Consider the following 19,020-nt stretch of genomic DNA (forward strand, 5'->3'; position numbering starts at 1 on the left):
ACAAATAATGCTGGTGTACTCTGCAATAATGCTCAATAATCTTTTGGGGACCCTTTATACTCTGCATGTATTGTGCAAGTTATTCGTCATAAATGACATAATAGTAAGGCTCGCAAATGGTTCCGCGAGAGGGACTTCAGATATTGTGCTTCTATTGTGCCCGTCTAGATGATATGCGCGCCATTCAGGAGGTTCATTAATCACCAGCCCTTTTTGTCAAAAAGGTATCAGGCTGAAATCTGGATCACATGGCGGAGCGAAACCAACAAGCCAGGCAGAACCTTGGAGTTTCATCAAATAGATGCCCTCTACTTTAGGATGGCCGGTTATGGTTTGAGCCTCAACATATGTGGTAGGATGAGCCTCTGAGCCTCTGTTGGATACTATAGCATTCACAATCACGAAAACTGCATGTCTCTCCTTCAGACTTTCTGGGGATGAGACTATTTCAGCCCCCTTAGTCGTTTTCTTCCCCGGCACCCTTGATCGAGAATTTTTCGGAGAGCAGGATCCTCAAGGCTTTTAACATTGTGGCTTATCCGGACATGTCTTGCAAGAGTCTAATTAGTATATAAAGATAGCTCTTGATAGGTATAGAGGGTCAACTTACCGTTGCAGATTGTCAGTTCGAGGATAGGTCTTTTGGCAGAAAGGACATTCGTAGCGTAGATTGCCATGTTTCCGCTCGTGACGTTTCAGTTCATTTCTTCGCTTGAACCCCCTTTTGTATTCACAACCTTCCTTAGAGCAGTAGTAGGGCCGATCGGGAGAGTGTACAATCATATGGGACCTTTTCGTATACCGGGGTTAGCATGATCTGGTAATCATATTGTTCTCCTCCACTCACTTGAGTAAATATAGACCCGAGAATGAGGATTTACACCCAGGATACTCGCATCTCTGACTCCTAGTCACTGTCGTAGTTGACTCTGGAGCGAGATTGGCGTCTTTTTGCCTTATTGCGTATTTTCTCCGTCTTGAGCTACCCAGGACGCCCCCACCGTGTACGGGAAGCTGGCTGTGTAGTGTACTTGAATTTCTTTGCAAATCAAATGCTGGCTGGGGTATGGGATCACAACCCAATGTACCAAGGTCGGTATTGTGCGTATCGGCATCGGGCGGGAGGGTGGAACTTTGATATTCCCTCTTTTTGGAGAGATCGACGAGCTCTTTGGGGATACGGACGAGTGTGTGAATCGATTTCAAAGTAAACTTCGTATCTGGTTGTATATCTGGTTGTATAGGTGGGAGCCTAACCGGCCACGATGGGTCAACCATAATCAGAAATCAGAGAGAATCCCCCAAGAGATAGGTAAGCGTCCAGTCGTGGGGGGTGCAAAAATTAAGAGCACAGTGCTTCGCCTATCTTATATCGAATAGCTCAGGACCGCGTTTGTCCCTTTACAGGTCACAAGAATCGTGCATATGCTTTAACCAATGGGCAGGATCTGAGGCTCAAGAGATTCATTTCATCGGTAACAGATATTCTGAGGGCGAAAAGCCTTCGAAACATCGAAAAAAGTACGAGACAATTTGCTGATCCTGCAGAGTGACATTTCCGGTAGAGTTATGTGTAGATCATAATTTAAACGGGGGATTCACTCGTCTCGTTATGGAAATAATGACCCCTAGATCCTAGAACTCAAGAGATCGATGGCGCTCGGTCCAGGGTCAAGTTTTCCTTTCTGCGGAGTTGCGTTATGGTCGTATTCATTTCATCAAAACGCATTTGATACCATTTAAGTACAGATGAAGCAGTCTCATTCTGCTTTATGTGTGCTTCCAGGTACTTGTTATGGACCCAAGTCCATCTGAACCATTTTTGCGCCTCGGGGTCTGCCAAACCATCGGTAATGAAGCGACTAGGAACGAAGACCATGCTTATATCATCCAGTGGTGATGTGATACAACAAAGGCAACGCTCTACCCGAGGAAGCTCTTCCCCGACCACTGCCAGATCTACCAGGGTCCGCCGATCAGAGCGGCTAGCAGTCTCTTCAAGTTGGACGGTTGCGAGAATAGCATTACCAAGGCCTTTCGCCTTAATATATTCGTCGATATCTCGGTGGGTATCAGGAATGAGTACTCTCAAAGTCTTCAGTGATCAGTGTGCGAAACAATTCTGCATTATCTCTGGAGGCTTACCACCAATAGGTTTATGTCTATGTCCATGGTAATGTTGAGTCTACCGAAGTTTGGAAGCAGGATCAATGAGGACTGGTTTCTTTTACGGGAAAGAGAACCACTTCGGCAAGCTTAGGGCTTAGGGGATGATGAGGGAAATGGACAATTTAAATCATATTGATGGCATCCTCTCATCCCAGTTATTCCCCACTGTGCCCGTCTAGATGATATGCGCGCTATTCAGGACGTTCATTAATCACCTGCCCTTTTTGTCAAAAGGTATCAGGCTGAAATCTGGATCACATGGCGGAACGAACCCCGCGCCAATGATAAATCACACGTGACTGAGACCACATCCAGCCCCGCTCGTGGCCACAGAGATGAATTCAGAGAAAGCAGGCATCATATTGTCACTATGGTAAGCATCATTAACCTTAGACCAAGAAAGGCCAAGCTAATATGCGTTCTGCCTACGCTTACAGATGGGAAATTACAGTTTACCAGCCCCAAGGAATGGGATTGCAAGCCCTTTTCTCCTCAACGAAGCCGCCAATGATGCCCGACGTCAATTGGCCGTGTGGGCCGATCAGCAAGCTACTCTATCGACAGACTACCTAGTTGATAACGATGGCCATCGAATGTATCGAACGGAACGCTTACAGCCTTGGGCGACGCCACTTCTGCTAGCGATGAACCTGACGGTAAGGAATGAAGGGCAGATTCGATTCGCTTGCAAACTGTGCTTATTCAATCAGGGACATACATACACCATGTATCGGGCCGCAAACCTCAAGTTCATCCATGCCGATATCAACCATCCAGTCTACGCAATACCCATCAATATTATTCATTCTAATCCTCATATTCGTGACCTGGCCACCAACGCCCCCGTAACACTGCTGGTGGGATGGTATTTTAAACTGTCCGGAGATGTCCTAATCAGCCCGGAAATAGACTATCTGGTGTTGGAAACGAGATTGGAAGAGAACCGGTAGGCTGGTCGCTTAAAGATAGCGGGTGGATAATGTTTGGTTGCGTGTGGTGCTGTTCGTCAACCGCAACCTGACCTCGCACGTCCCCAAAAAGGGATACCACGCATGTTTGAAAATAATGGGATATGGGCTGCAGGGAACACCATATTGATCCGTAGCCGAGAATGCCGCAAATCCTATCCAGGCTGGAATGTCTCTTAGTAGAGGTCCCAAAGGGTGTATAGGGGATCTTACGGAACTAAATAGCCCGTGATATGGTGCACGATGCAAGGGAGGCAGTATGGTATCCAACCGTTTTCCCATGGAGGAACACGTGTACGTCCCATATGTGTTGCCACAAGCTTAAAACTGCTGGCATTGTGCGTGGGAAACGCGGCGAGCTGCGACGACGTTTGACCCCCTAACGTAGCTTCCGTTAGCAAGGGCGATACAAAGACTGCAGCAAGACTGCCGCAAGAACATACCGAGAAGGAAAAGCTCCCAGCTCCGATGTCCCCATCCATTTTCGAACAGTGCTGCCATACAGCGATTGGCCCAGACGGCCCCTCGACGATACCGCTCTAAAGTCAGGTCACTTTTATCGGCGCCCGTATATTGCCTCATAGTGTCGTTGGTTACTTGAAGGGAAACACCGGCTTTAATCATGACCTCGCAGTAGGAGCAAAAGACTAGGTCCTGAAACGTGGCCACAGTTTCGGCAAAATCTCGGTCTTGGCCGCAGTGAGAGACGAAGTTTCCATACTGATAACCCCTTACGACCAACATCTCGGAATCTGTAGGTAGCCTTGAGGGGAGGGAGGGGATTTGGTATCCGGGGCTTGGGTATTGGCCATGGAAAATGACCACGCCGGCATTGCCTAATATTGATTTCAAGGCATTCTGATTCCGGACCGGTGTATCAACGCCCGCCCTTCTTCGTGCTTCGAGCCACCCGGCTTCGGTGGGAAGGGCTTTGAGGAAGTTATGAAACTGTTTGCTCCATGTTGCGGGTGTTGCGGGTTTGTCTGGTTGCGCCTGCTTAGCAGCCTGTGGATTACACTCAATAAACTGATAGCCACCTGTGGACAGGTTGTGAGCGTGAGAAGCATAGGGCGCGGGCGCTGAAAGTCCGCCCTGGTCAAGTCTCAGGCTTGACAGAGCAGTCACCAGACGACGCTCGAGATAATCGATATAAGCTCGATCGGGTCCTTTGAAGGGAAACACTCTGTCCTTCCCCATTGTGACAAACGAGAAGTGTGATGGTGGTCAGTATGGATTGTGTGTGAGATCCTTTTTATCTCTTCTACACGTCCGTAAAGGGAATGTCATCGATGACATTCCCTTTACGGACATACCCGCAAGCTGGCTAGGGAACACAATCATAACCCAAACCATCCTACTACCGTACCGGGCACGCACACAACCGGCTAGCGCCTGGCCGCCATGAGCTTCTTTGCAGGATGCTTGTAGTCAAAAATGGCTGGTAAATTCCGAAGTATGTCGCCGTCCACGGTTCGCTTTTCTTTTATTGTTTCGAGACATAATTTGCTACCTTACTCTACTCTACTGCGAGGTTTATTCTGCGCCATCATCACCTCATGTCATCTGGAATGTGGAGGCTGTCGGCAAAACCGTCCATTTATAGTCAGTTCGTATTCCTGAACACTAGAACTCCGCTACATCCCGACTCTACGTGCAGGAATTGTGATGGCGCTAGTGGTCAGTGTTGTGCAACTTGCTAGACCAATCGTCCGTTCGCCATTTAATCCCTCTTTACAGACAGTCCGCATCAAATGCGATCCGACGACATACATATATGCCGGTCTAGAGGATGTCGTCCGTGCTGCCATCCCTCTGGGCAAGAACCAGGTCGATCTGGCTGTGGTCCCGGATGGGATAGATCGAGTCAACCGGTGCTTCACTAGTCTTAGTGCACTGCGACTATTGAGTAGTGACCCACTATTCGCCATTGAAGGCAATGTTTCCTATGCCAAAACGGCCTTCCGGGCGCTGAAAGACATGCACCGGCGGTACTGCGATGAACGGGATGCTACCCTGCTGTGCGGGGACGAGCCACTTGCGGATTGGTATGCAAAGGAAATTGATCGATTTAATCAACTGATCATCCATTATCAAAAGCAAATAAACCGAGAGATATAAACCAAAATTCCGAGCTCTTGTGTGCTTCCCTTGTGTAGGCGTATGAGCTCAGGCCCTCTTGTCATCTTGTCCGACTGGCGGCCGCGTCGTCATGGTGACGCTTGAGCCCCAGATAGCTGCTTTCGACTCCTGGCCGCCGGGTCCACTGGGGATTGAGTGTTTCGTTTCTGCCTCTTTTGATAATGTTGAACCGAGGAAGATGCACGCTTTGTCTTGAAGGAAGTGTACTTCGAGGTTTGAATTTCATGTTCCTGGGTTTCCACGGTCCATATATAATCGTAGGAAGAGCGGTCGAATGCAGACCTACAGCCCACGACCTCCTCATGGTAGCCCAAAATCATGTGCAAGGAGCTTAACGATGCCCATAGTTGTTGTGGTTGTATGTCATCGATGAACAAGGGCGACTGTTGCAATTGGGCAATCATGGTCCCGATACGTTGATAGTCATTGGGGTGGGTAAGCAATGAACCCAGTGGCGTTGGATCACCTGGGGTCAACGTCACACCAAGGCTCAGGCAGACTAACACCAAGCTAGCCCGCTCCTTGAGATTGGATAATGGCGGAGTTGGGGCGGTTCTTGGGGTCAACAGTGCGATAACGCTTTCCGAGGATACTTGCTCGATCTGGCGAAGGAGTCCACACAAGTATTCTCGGAGATCCTGGGGCGACACTGACACCCCATAGATTAGGTTCTCCTGCAATAGGTAATCACGAACCCACTCCCAATCTTTACGAGTTTCCAGGCTCGTTGCGGTCCAGATCTTTGTTTTCATATCAGAAAATCCCTCTTCCCCGATTCGTGGATACCACTCGTCCTCATTGCGAGAGTACAGGTCACGGAGTTCCCGATTATCGCGAAGTCTTGCTGGCAAGGAAGACTGGAGAGCGACATAACATGTTAAGAGGAGCAGTTGGGGAAACGAAAACCGTGAGGTGACAGCAAAAGTTGCTTCAGTCTGGGAGCTGGCTAAAAACATACTATAGAGATACTTGCATCGGCAGTGAAGGGAGATTGTGGAGGGGCAGAAAGACTGTAGAGGGGCCGAGACGTCTTTTTATCCTTTTCTCGGCAGTAAGGGGCACACCCACTCTGTCCTAAGCACGCATCTGGGTGACTAGCCTTTCAAATGATATCAGCCATTCTCCACAGGGTGGATTCAACTGATACTCGATCCAGACAAGTCTAGGAGATCTTCGGGATTCCCCTCGTTTTATGACCTCACCACTCAAGGCAAGCGAAATTTGCATCCAGTAGTATTGTTTATAACTGCGCACAAGCTGGGTAATTCCCCCCTGTTCACTACGGGAAAATGATCTATCAGCTACACTTCTAGCTCATTGATATCTGCCTTTTCCCCGGCTAATACACGATGCCACCAGATTTATTCCTGCGATACAATCGTGTGCAAGCAGAAAAGCTGCCGTTATATGGGGATGGATATAGTCCCAGTAGACGAGTATTTTGTAACAATTCCTATGTCTAGTATATGTCAGTAATGTAACGGTATGAGTTGAAAAGTGTCTGGTATGGTCATACCCTGACCGGATAATTCAATAACTTGGGAGCTTCCAGTTCGTCCAAGATAATGACACTTCCGCTCATTATGGACGTGCTTCGGTGTGATCGCGTGTGAGATTCTGTCATTGAAGGGCGATTAGCATGATCGTTTTCCCGGCGGGTTTAACTTAATCGATTACCTGAATCGTCCGCTGGAAACCAGCAACTTGCAATCCCCTTTGGAATTCGAATCTGCGACTTGATCCATCTGAAAAGCTCAGATCCAAAATAAAAAGCTTTGTCATGGTCTGTCATAATGTGCACATTCTTCTTTGGTTGCAGTGGATTGGGAGGGAGGAGACAGGCGGCAAACACAATCTGTCGAGCTACATGTAGGGTTCTATGAGGAAGACATAGCCACAGCTTTATTTAAGTCTCAGGAAGGGGATATATCTATGGTACCGCGCTACGTATCACATTGCCCGTGCGCTTTCTAGCGGAGGGAGTTAAGGATTGGTTCATTCTTTGTTTGCTACGAAGGGTGCGGTACTTTATCAAGCGAACAACGCAAGCTTGAGCATAAGGAGGAAACCGAAAAGTTTTGCTTTGCTTTACCCCTAATTTTAAGACATTCTTTGATCTCTCTAACAATTTTTCTCGGAACTGGCCAGTCGTAACCGTCACAGAGCTCGATTTTCAATGGGGAAGATCAAGACCTTACATACGCTCCGACAGGAAGACAAACACTCGGATCCACAGTCAACATTGCGGATCAACTTTATGTAACCCCTATTTCCGAGGTTAAACCATCGCCCCGAATACATTCCATTCGCTCTGCCGCATAACGTTTTAGCTTGCTCCAACACCGTTCATGCTCTCGAGAATTTCGCCCCTTTCCTTACATTGGGCCATCATCAATACAAACATGTCAGAGCTAGCAAAAAGCGTACGAACAGTACTCCAAGAGATGCCTGGTTGGAGCTACGGTTCCGGTAAGCCTACTTCAGGATTAGTGTTCGATAGCCTTGTACTCTAGTCTAATCGTACGGGGGTTTTACTCTTAAAGGAACATGATTCGGTCATTAAGACATACTCATAATAAAAGATTTAAGTATTTCAAATAATGGGATACTTGAATTAGAAAAGAGTACATCAGGGTCATTGTTAAAGTGACATTACGCAGGTGGGTTTTCTCTGGTGATTACACTAGCTTGTCATCAATACAATTCCATATTCTCCAAGGCCTGTAAAAGGCCATCCAGCTTAGCCTCACTGGCCATAACTTTGGTACCAACAACATCAACTGCTCCGGCTAACCTACCCAGAGCTTCAATTTTTCTAACGGCAAGCAGTTCCTTCTCCGTGATTCGCCGCAGTATCTCATCTCCTGATATTTCATCCGACCGCGCCTTGTTAACCTCTAAGCACGCCCTTTCAACAACAGTTATCACCAGGTTTTGCGACACTTCAGGATTTTCTGCTAACTTCGTAACAGAGCCCTCTAAAATGATTGCCATTAATTCCGCACTTCCGTAGTCGGTACTCTTTGCAGCTCCTACAGCAGCCTCACGCCAGTCCTGGGAGTACTTGTTATGACCCATCATCCAGCGTGCCGCACCAATGTAGTTGAATCTTGTGGCGTGCACCAAGAGCTTTTCAGGGCGTTGGATGCCGCGGTTCAGAAGCCACTCCAACATTGGTTCTGGGTTCCCTCGACTCATTGTCTCCAGCCAAACCAGGGAGGGATGATCGGGATCAAGATTCCCGATATCTAGGCCGTCTTTGAATAAGCAATCGACAAGTTCGACGTCAGCCCACTGCAACATTGCTCGCTTTTCATTTGACCCTAGTGAAGCAATAGCCTTGCTTCGTAATGGTTGAAGCCGTTTCCAGCAGATTTGAAACCATTCCGGCTTCCACGTAGCCACTTGGAACATGGTGTATTCAACACCGTGTAGTATACCCGTCGCAAAAGGAACCAGAAGATCCTCGGGTTCAACCAAAGACAGAAGTCGGTGCGATAAGTTAGTCCTTTCACTTCTGAAGGCAATCCAAAAGAGGTACGAAGAAGGCTGAATCATTTTATGGTCCAAGAGTCCATTGGAGCACAAAGAGCAATGTTTGAAAGACCACGATGCCAGATCATGGGGGGCGTCGTCGTCCATCATATGTTGATGGGAGTTTTCGTCGTGGTGACTGCGGGAAAGTTTGCAGGAGCCTTCGATCTTTTGTTGCAGTGAAGTATTTCTGAATGTGTTCTCAATTTCCTGTTTGACTAAAGGAGGTGTGTGCTCATCACGCAGGTTTTCGAAGAGGGAATGAAGGGCAGCGTGTAGGTCCTGCGGTATAGGGAAGAGTTCCGATGCGATTGCTTGCTTCATCTCACTCAGCCCCTTAATATCGTTCAAGAAATAACGGCATCGGAGACTCTCTTCATTAGAAGACATGTTGATATAACAGGGCGTACAGGGACTGCTGAAACGAATTGAATTGTTACCAAGAAGAAGGGGAAGAGCATTCGAGAAACACGGCTTTATAGTAGATTTGAGATGGGGATCTCCATTCTCAAAGTACTTAATTGACAATCAATGCGTCCGAAGCTTTTCCATTACCAAGAATCGTCCGTGTTTATGGCCGGGCCTTCTTCAACGACCACGATCTCTGTGGATGTCAAATAAACTTCGCCCTCGAGGAACGGCACCGTCAGGGGATTTGTGCGAACTTCCATCCGTCCATCTCTCTGTTGCTCCACCCTCCAGTCCAGTCTGCCATCAAATGCGAATCTCACTGTAATCGAAGTCCGCACTATCATCATCAGCCATTGAGCATAGCCATCGGTTGAGGAATTATACCAGCTGTGATCCAATGGGGAAATACAATTTTTATCTTCACGCTCATTGTATGTATCGAGGCGTCTAGGATTGGGCTCATTGGGCATATACATCTTTTGTAAAAAAAAGTCGTGGTAATATTTACGATATTTATGAGGGTTTCCTCTAGCATTAGTTTGGAGGGTCCCTATCCAGATAGAAATTCTAATCGAGCTCAGCATATTTTTTTAAGATGAGCTTAGTTTCATTTTGAATAAATCCACAGGATAAAGCTGGTTCAACTTATAGCTAGGACATCCATTTGGTAGTATCCCGGATAACTGCGGCCCATGTGATGATAAGGAAGCAAACGGTCAAGTTTGGCTTCTTCGAGCTCGTGCATCCCCTTGGGAGGGATAAGATGAGCCCCTTGTCTGCGGATTTTGATAGGCCGATGTAGGTAATTGAAGCTGTGTGAATCTCTAGATCTCTTACAACAGCGACTACTGCATGATTCTGGACCTCCTAACCCTTTTTGGATTTTGGTAAATAATTGAATAAGTTAAGCAAATATGTGTTTCTTGAAGTAAGAGTCGCAAAAAGCCGTTCAGTAAAAAAGCCGCTGAAGCTCTACAACATTCTTCACCACACTAATTTTCATATCGCAGTAGAATACTTCAACACAAAACATGTGACACCCGTCAGGATCTTTCTCGATCAAAGTAATATCCACTAGCTTTACAGGACACTCAGAGTTCCAAAAAACTTCTACCCCTTCAAAAAATTTCTCGGCGTCCACGTCATATCCCACAAGTACCGCAATTTGAAGGTATTTGGCAAGGTCGGTGGCGAAAAACATGTCGTTTCGCACATACCGATGGAATACCTGCATTATATCATCCGAGTGCGATAGTCCTGCCTTACGACAAATTTCCAAAGCCTCAATGGCGTGAAGTACCTGTGGAACTGTGGTATCTACATCCTTTGCTGTAGAGCATGTGACCCAGTCATACACTAAGGACCTTGGAAGAAATATGTCTGGCTCTTTGTCACGTTTGATCTTGAATCCCTCTTTCCACGGTTAGCTACCTCTTGGAGTATCACTATTCATTGGGGCTTACCTTTATGGCGATCAAACATATTACTGATGAAAGTCACGTAAATAGTAAAAGAGCAATTATACCACAGGAATAGTGGTGTGTAGACAGTTGTAACTAGCACTCAATTATTCGTTCCTTAGGAAACCCAGCCCTTTAAGAAGAGGATCACTCCGCTTCGTAGTGTCTCTAAAAGGGCAACGATGTATAGGCATTATGGGAAGAACAGGAATTCAATTGACACTAGCTACAATCCGAAAATATAGCTATGGATCCACCTTCCCATCCACAATTTATCCAGCTAGCTCGGTTATCAGGGAAGAACTTGTAATATGATCTACTTTAAATTATTGCTGGAAATGAATTCCGGGACTTAACCCAAAATGTGAAACAGTTAGCCCGATTCCCGTTCGTGGGATATACCTTCTAGCAAACTGAGTAGTGTAGTCGTGCAGATCGGACACAGGTATCATGCAAATCTTAGAAGTTTGTCATAGAATACGCTTCCGAGCAAATTATTTGTTAACTGGGTGATCATTTGGACTTATGGCAGTCGGTCAATAAATAATTTTTCTTAAAATTTCTTTAGTCTCATTTCGCTCAAATTGGTTGGGTCATCTCAACTTTTCTTCTGATAACAAATTCTAACAATATCTAATTACAAATTGATAGCCCGACTCAGAATCAAAAATTCATCTTTTTCAACGACATATCTCTCCATTATTTCGCCAGTGATTGGTCACGGTCAGCCTTAGCGGCGAGTTTTGGCAGAATCTTCCCGAAAGTACTTCCAATCGTCTGGGATTCTAATAGATGATTGGTTAAATCATTTCCGTCCTTTTCCAGGAATATTCCAAGTATAGAGGTAGATAACCCAGGAGGTGGCAGGAATCCATTTAAAAGAAGCGTCACAATGACAAAGATCGCGTTGAAGCTATGGTCATTGTTCCCCACCATAATCTTTTCAACGATACTGTTAGGGGCATCTAACAAGCTTGCATCTAGTGTCTCACATAGCTCTTCTTTCACACTCTCTGCGCCAAATGCAGATATGCTTGCTGTGGTGTAGTGTTCGATATCCTGAACTTTGATTTGAAAGATTGGCTCCTCCTTCTGAGAAACTTTTAAGGCCGAATCAGTTTGAGTGCCTTTACATGAGAGTAGCAGTACGTACACCAATCGATAATAACCCCTTTGATTTCAGCGACGCCGCTCACTGTCTCTAATTCTATCACGTTTCTCTGTTCCCGGGCCATGTACCTATATTGTCAGCGCTTCCAAAATACAGCTTCACTTGCCAAACGTTGACTCACGGCGTCCAATTCTGCAAATAGCAATTCCTTCACTGTGTAGTAACTAATCGGCGGGTAGTTTCCCGATGCAAATAGTATAGCGCCGAACCAAACACCAGGGCAACAATGAATATCCTCCTAGTCATTTAGGAGTAGGTGTCGAGAGTGGTTTGTGGATAAGCAAATATGGTGGATTCAATCCGACTATATATACATTGTCAACCCAATTAATTAATAAAGGCAGTAAAGTTCTGCCGGTGTGTTTTAGATTAAGGTACCGGTTAATTTAAGATGAGCTTGGTTTCATTTATGAATGAATCCACAGGATAAAGCTCGTTCAACTTAAAGCTAGGATATTCATTTGTTCAAACAGGTAATTTGAGTGAATCAACACTCAAGATCAAGCACTAGCATTCTTTGAACCTCATAAGCGTCTGTTGGCTCTCCATGAGGTTGTATAATTCTGGACCTAGTACTGAGCACTTGGGACTTTGCTGGCCAGCCTGCGGGTGCGGTCCAAGTAGTCAACACGCATTGGACAAGGGTTTGAGAAGTACGGAACGAGGTCCGAAATGGACCCAGCTACTGATATCACGTCAAAGCTTTCCAAACAGAATTTGGCTTTCCATAGGATCTGACCTGAGCTTCCGTCGTAAATAGGGTCAATGCTATCCAGGATTGTGGAATGCGTTGGAGCATGCACTTCTGCCGGCAGAAGTTGATGCATGTGATAAGAGACATAAACTTCTTGTTTCAATGCAAGGGCAAGCCAGGTAAAAAGGCCTCGTTCGGTGCTCCCGAACCAATTATCCGACATCCTATTCCATAAAACGCAGTATAATCTCCGTCCAAAAATACGCCCATGAACCCAAAGTGGGCATACATCCATCATCACCACGTATACCTGCTCAGGCGGAAATGACTTTGTATCGTCAGAATGGCCAAACTTTGCTTGGCATGCGCGGCTAATGTTTCCCTCCACAGTGATCACTAGGATAGTTATTAGCAACTCCATATAGAAACTGAATATTTGGCTCACGGTCACTTCGATCGGAGAAGGAAAGGTAAAATGGGTCCATTATAACTGATGCTTGGTGCTGATGCTCTATATAGCTTCACTATCCTCATGCCACGAGCAAGGTATGCTCTGCTTATATGAATTTTCACTGCCTTACAAGAATAATCGTCTGCTACCAGGGGGATGGCTCCGCTGTTTGATCACGAAGTAGTCATTGTAAGTAACTAAGCTTACATTCGTTAAACTCCGGCTAAACAAAAATTGTTTCTAGTACAGTAGTTTGTGCAGTTCTGCAATATTCTTGAACACACAAGCGTTAAACCCTGATAGGATACTTTTGCCTGGATTACACGATACCCCCGAGAGTTTTCCTCCGTAGACAAACCAATATCCATCAGCGTCATAAGGGACCGCTCATCCCAGATTGCACCTGACCCGTTCAGATACTTGTTGGGGTCGGTTTCATGGCCCACCAGCACCACAATCTGAACGTATTTACCGAGCTCAGCTGCCAAGAACGCTCTGGTCGGTATTTATTTACGGAATATCTCCTGTATCTGCTTCGACTTTGACAACCCTGTCACCGAGCAAGTTTCAATAGCCTGGATCGCCTTGGTTATCTGTGGAACTGTAGTAGATAGATCATCCTTTCCGTGCGCATTGACCCAGCTGTCCAATTCGAAGACGTCCGTGGGAATCATTGATGTTGATGTCTGAGATCATAATCAAACAATTCCGTGAAACCCCAATGGGTAAATTCCAGGAGAACAAAGCCCCATTCGCATAGTGTACAGGAGAAACTGAGGTCTTTATGATAAGTTTTGGTATGAAATGTGGGGGTGGCAGCATGGAGAAATCTCTGTCGGAGGACAGACAAAGGTCCGCCCTTGATATTTCTCAATCAAATATTTCAGCTTAGTGGAAGTACATAGTTTGGTTCACTTCATTCGGCAAATTCTGCTCGTGCAGTTGAAGTTCAAAATTGGAGTTCGTACTGAGGCTGCTCATGGAGGATAAGACAGTGGGCATGAAGAATTCGTACTGCGGGTTCATCATAGAGTTCACCATAGAGCTATTTGCCATCGGAACGCAAGGCGCGCAGTGTGATACGAACGTGAACTCCCGGTTCTGAAGCGGAACCTGGGACTGGAGCTTTGGACTTTGTTGGCTCTGTTGTTCTTCGTGTCGTAGATGGGTCAAGGAAGCTGGTGCAAGGTTGCTATATCAATGGAATTTAGTTGGAAGTGTTAAAGATTGAAGGGATATAGTGACGAACATGAACTGGCGCATAGTGGGAATAGCCTTGCTGCAGAAAATACTTCGCCCTGACAGTGACGTGAATTTATTTAAACCTTTGCTGATGGCCTCCTTAGTACTCTCCAACTCTGCGGTGCTCTCCGAGTGGTACAACAGAACGGCCAAAACAACAACGGCATGGAAAGCGTAGAAGCTGCCTAAACCGCTCATGTACCATCTGTAAGGAATGCACTGGGGATCCTCTAGGAGATCACCAAACAAAGACAGGGCCTCATTCGCCGAGGCAATACACTTTTCACGAGCTGCACGGGTCTCCGGGTTAATCTCGCCACGTAGAAATCGAATAAGAGCCGGTCGATGCAGCAGTAGGAGTTGCTGTTGAATCTGGGCATGAAGAATATTCTTATTGGCGAAATGGTAGGTAGGTGAAGGTTCTTGGGAGCGGTCTTGGGTGTAGCGGGCATCGCAGCGCTCACGGAGAGCGTTGATCTCAGCCTCAAGCGTGGAGGTAAGGGACCGTGGAGACGTGTAAGAAGATATATACTCGGAAACAAGATTTGCTGTTCGGTGCAAGTGGCAGGCGAGGCACATATATGTCATCTGGGTCAAGTGGGCGGTGTAGGGCGAGGAACACTTATCAGAGAGGAGGTGAGTGTTTATGCCCGTTAAAATGTCAACATCATCAACTTCGGCGGGCAACTTCACTTCTTGTGTTGTAATTTGCTGGTTCAGGTTACCGAACAAAGTATTCTGAAGGGTGTAGAGTATCATGAGTCCAGCCCAAACGCGGCGGCGCTCTTCGCATTCGACTATGCCGAGGTTGAACCGTTCTGGGTCGATGTGGCAGGCCATTGAGATAGCAACATGGTGAGTGAGCCCTAGCAGTGTCCAGCACGGGAGGGCGCGGTTCAAACAGGCATAGATGATTAGAACTAGCGCCTGGAGGGAGGTCATGGAATGCCGGCTCATAACATTGTCTAGAGCAAGACAGCGAAGTGCAGCGGACCGGTAACGCGTAAAGAGTATCTTGATATTCCTTCCCACCGTGCGTTCGCGGCCCAGATCGAAAAGAAGAGGGTTGTCATCATTCAAGGCGCTGATTGAAATTGCTAGTATAGCAAACAGTAAAGCTAGCCAAGACATTGGCATACGACCGGGGTCATAGCAAAATTGCTGATATTCGGCCTCGAAGGTCTGGGTATGAAGAATGTGAAACATCTGAGATTTATCAATGCCATGAAGAAGCCTTCTAGCCCATCTTTGTGGAGCACGAGTGCTGTGGATGGATTAGACTTACGGGTGTGATATTCTGAAAATATGTCTTCGTGAGTGAATCGCAATACGGCTTTGGAGGGAGCAGTCCCAAGAGCTCCGCGTGCGAGATATCTGCATTCGACACCAGCGGGATCTGTGGATCATCCTCGCCGGCGGTATCAAGGCCAAAGCTCTGCAACCACTCTGCAGCAGGGCTATTCGCAACAATTGACTCCCATGAGGCTGGTGAAAAATAACGCACAGAACCCGTCGATGATTTTTGCAGCGACCCTGCATTGTCTAGTGTTGAATCACCAAGGTACTCATTTACCGTGGCCTCAGGGAAACCCCCAGAGGCCATGAGTGTACTTAGAGATGGGATAGTTCTGTCACTGACGTTGCTTAATTGAGTGCCCGTCCGTTCCCAGAGACAAGACTCTAATCTTTGGATCTTGGCGAGGAGCTCCGTGTGGATGGTATCTTTCCGTGCTTGTCCCAGATAAATGCAGTCACTTGCACTAATATCACGGTCCCTGCATTGCTTACAGGGACGACCATCACGGGTACAGCGCGCTTTTCGGGCCCGGCAAGGTTCACAGCTTAGTATGCGACGTTTCTTGGTCGGTTTCATGGCGAGTGAGAAAGTTGAGAGCACGAGTAAAGAAGAACACGAGTAAAGAAGAGTATGAGTAAAGAAGAGTATGAGTAAAGAAGAGTATGAGTAAAGAAGAGTGTGAACCGCTATCTCAAGTTGATTGATTGACAGGTCAAGGAGTACTAAACTATTTATCAGCGCAACTAAATATTTTTATTTGCTTTCTTCCAATGTTGTCTCCAGGAGGGTGAATGGACTTTTGCCACGTTAATCCCCACGTTTCAACTTACAGAACCATAATTCCCCTTTCAGAGACCCCTCGACCACCCGCAATCCATTGCTGCCAGATATCGGTTGCCAATTCCTATCACGGCAATATTGTAGAGTGTGCAAAAGTATGCACCAGAAGTTTCGCCACGGTGGAGCAGAGATGGGATTCCAAGGAAGGAACTCTTCATTTCCTCACACAGGATACTGAGTTTCCAGCCCCTGTCCCCGAAGACTAATTTTTCCCTGTCTTCCCCCCTGCCAAGTATATCGCCCAAAGCAGAAAGTATGTAACCCCTACTGACTTCCTCGAGCTTTAGTGCTTCGTTTGTATCGCGGATCAATATATTTTTCGATTACTTGAATCTCGTCAGAGATGGATTTGCTATCTGATTTTTTTTTTTGTTTTGTCCATATGAAAAGAATGTGACGTATCGAAAATAGGTTTCTCAGGGGTTCCTAGTGCCTGCTTTATTACCCTGGTCTTTCAGTTCATTATCTCGACTCCAGAGATACAGACCATGAATCGCGTGAAAACTAAGAGCAGGCAGAATAATCAATAAATAACCTATCAATTATCCTAGGCTATCCTGTACAGGAAGGACAGCAAGATAATTCCCCTTTGGGCGATAGACTTGTCAGTGCAATACTATCGCCGAAAAGGGAACAATCTCGGCAGATCCTCTTGTCCCCTTTGGGCGATAGAGTTGCCAGCGCAAGACTATCACCGAAAAGGGAACAGCCTCGAAGGGGGTCAGATCATCTTGTCCTCTTTGAGCCATGCATCTATCAGTAAGACTCATGTACATGGACACATGCCCTGACTCAAGGTTCCTGCACGTGGAAAAACGAACTGGGAACAGATCAGAAGAGCCAGCCTACCGCTGATTGCTCGTGGCTTTGGGCGGCTTGGTTTGAACAGGTAAAGATTTTTTCCCAGCATACGCACCGTCTAGCTCGGGGTTGCAAGGCTTGGATAGAGCGACTCTCACAATATAAATATGGCTCAAATACCCTCGATAAATCTTGCACCACATCCAGCCATTATAAGCCAGTATCTCAGCCTGTCAATATTCCTTACTCCAAATAAAAATGTAACCACTCCTCCTTCATTTCGGCAAGTCAAGCTTTGTTTAACTGTTTGTAGGACCTCCTATATCCCGGAAGCTTACGAATCGATGCCGTCCCTTCGGGAGGCTGCGGTCCTATTCGAGGATACGCAAGCAAGGAAGTCCTTGCTTGGTCCCATAAGACAGCTCTTTCTCGACTCCGGAATGCAGGAAAGGTATGGAGTTAGCCTTCTGCACAAGCATTTTCCGATGAAGACAAATCAGCGGCTTGTGGACCTCCGAAACATTTCTTTACCGTGGACTGTCAATAGCAGTGATGCTGTGGTACCCAAATATGAAGGCTTCATCACTCCTCGCACGTTCAGGGTTGTAGCCGGAGTTATGTCTCCAGTTGAATTCGGTTATTCGCCGTGCTTGTCAGATGAAGATTGCGGTCGCAATTTAGAGTTCTTTGCCGCAGTTTCGGTCCTTCTCCACCAGTGTGGCTTAGAAAACGTGCTTGGCGTGCGTTGTCTAGATAGACATGACCCAGACATATCTGTGGAGGTCACCGAGGGCAAAACCAACATCATGATGGAACGTGGTTCGGTCAATGAGAATGAGCTCATCGAGGCTCTTTGGGTTTTTAGCACTGATGATGAGGATCGGTGCCATTGCAGAGAGTACTGCTTCCAGGACTCGGAGGGAAAGCATCTCAATGACCATGGATGTTCCTGAAGCTATCTATAGGATGGTCCACCTTGATTATTCTTCATCTGAGCGAAAGTGTAATATCCATAATTGCTACATTCACCAGACTGTCAAAAATCTAGGAAATCCCAAAACCCATTTTGCATTCCTTTTCAAAGAGCGAATTAGAGGTCTTCCCTAAAGATTAAGGTCTGAAGTCCTCAACATGCTAGTAAAGTTTCCATGCTTTGTCTCGACAACTCCAACTGCTTTGAATCCGTAGTTAGAGTATAGTCGAATACCAGCAGGCGAGGACAACACAAAGGCATCTAGTGAATTTTCATCAATATAATCACAGAAAATCTTCATGAGCATAGACCCAACACCTTGACGTTGATGATTTGGATCCACCGCCATAAAAGTAATTCCTAATGGAGATAGGTGAGTAAGGCCCGAGAAACTCCTAAGTCGACCGAAAGCTTACGGCATATTCCATTGTATTGATAGCTCTGAAGAACTCTTTCCCTCTCCTCTCTGAGCCTTTTCGAGATACTAAGCCACGAAGTTACATCCAAAGAGGGAGGGCTAAAGCTGCTCCTGTTCGTCAACTCTGCCCCTTGCCTTCCTCTAGATGTAGCGACTGAGTGATCATGAACCAAGTCTCGTTTTTTCACGCCCATCATGGATGATCCTGGGCTATTCCAGCCTATCAGCCCGACAGGTGATCCATCTTCTCCACACGCCTTGTAAAGAGATTCGTCTTCTTGATGAATGGTCTCAAGAAGGCCATCAATCGTCCATCTGATTTCGTCTTCTCTCTGCTCCCACTGTCGCTCCCCTGTATGCGGAAACATGAAGTGGTAGAGTGGGCCATCTTGATGTGCAGGAAATTCGACTTTTCGCACGAGCGAATCCACGTCCTCAACCTCGACGGGCGA

General features: G+C 46.6%; 6 protein-coding genes across 6 annotated transcripts; 2 read left to right on the top strand and 4 right to left on the bottom strand.

Moving 5' to 3' along the window:
- Nucleotides 1–2,539: 2,539 nt before the first annotated feature.
- N7496_000849 (uncharacterized protein) lies at nt 2,540–3,119 on the top strand (the record flags this gene model as incomplete). The annotated part of the gene is made up of 3 exons (XM_056693780.1): nt 2,540–2,542; nt 2,607–2,825; nt 2,880–3,119. 3 exons carry the CDS (start codon nt 2,540–2,542, stop codon nt 3,117–3,119), a joined length of 462 nt encoding a protein of 153 aa, XP_056560509.1.
- Nucleotides 3,120–3,458: 339 nt separating this feature from the next.
- Nucleotides 3,459–4,334, bottom strand: N7496_000850 (uncharacterized protein; the record flags this gene model as incomplete). The annotated part of the gene is made up of 1 exon (XM_056693781.1): nt 3,459–4,334. The coding sequence occupies one exon, from the start codon at nt 4,332–4,334 to the stop codon at nt 3,459–3,461; it is 876 nt and encodes a 291-aa protein (XP_056560510.1).
- Nucleotides 4,335–4,571: 237 nt separating this feature from the next.
- Nucleotides 4,572–5,255, top strand: N7496_000851 (uncharacterized protein; the record flags this gene model as incomplete). Its single annotated transcript, XM_056693782.1, has 2 exons — nt 4,572–4,607; nt 4,875–5,255. The coding sequence occupies 2 exons, from the start codon at nt 4,572–4,574 to the stop codon at nt 5,253–5,255; spliced, it is 417 nt and encodes a 138-aa protein (XP_056560511.1).
- Nucleotides 5,256–5,344: 89 nt separating this feature from the next.
- N7496_000852 (uncharacterized protein) lies at nt 5,345–6,232 on the bottom strand (the record flags this gene model as incomplete). The annotated part of the gene is made up of 1 exon (XM_056693783.1): nt 5,345–6,232. The coding sequence occupies one exon, from the start codon at nt 6,230–6,232 to the stop codon at nt 5,345–5,347; it is 888 nt and encodes a 295-aa protein (XP_056560512.1).
- Nucleotides 6,233–7,970: 1,738 nt separating this feature from the next.
- N7496_000853 (uncharacterized protein) lies at nt 7,971–9,200 on the bottom strand (the record flags this gene model as incomplete). The annotated part of the gene is made up of 1 exon (XM_056693784.1): nt 7,971–9,200. One exon carries the CDS (start codon nt 9,198–9,200, stop codon nt 7,971–7,973), a length of 1,230 nt encoding a protein of 409 aa, XP_056560513.1.
- A 4,685-nt stretch (nt 9,201–13,885) lies between these two features.
- On the bottom strand, nt 13,886–16,112 carry N7496_000854 (Zn(II)2Cys6 transcription factor; the record flags this gene model as incomplete). Its single annotated transcript, XM_056693785.1, has 3 exons — nt 13,886–14,189; nt 14,247–15,421; nt 15,525–16,112. The coding sequence occupies 3 exons, from the start codon at nt 16,110–16,112 to the stop codon at nt 13,886–13,888; spliced, it is 2,067 nt and encodes a 688-aa protein (XP_056560514.1).
- Nucleotides 16,113–19,020: the final 2,908 nt, after the last annotated feature.

This window comes from Penicillium cataractarum (assembly GCF_028827025.1).
Source record: "Penicillium cataractarum strain IBT 29864 chromosome Unknown utg000001l, whole genome shotgun sequence".
NCBI lineage: Eukaryota > Fungi > Ascomycota > Eurotiomycetes > Eurotiales > Aspergillaceae > Penicillium > Penicillium cataractarum.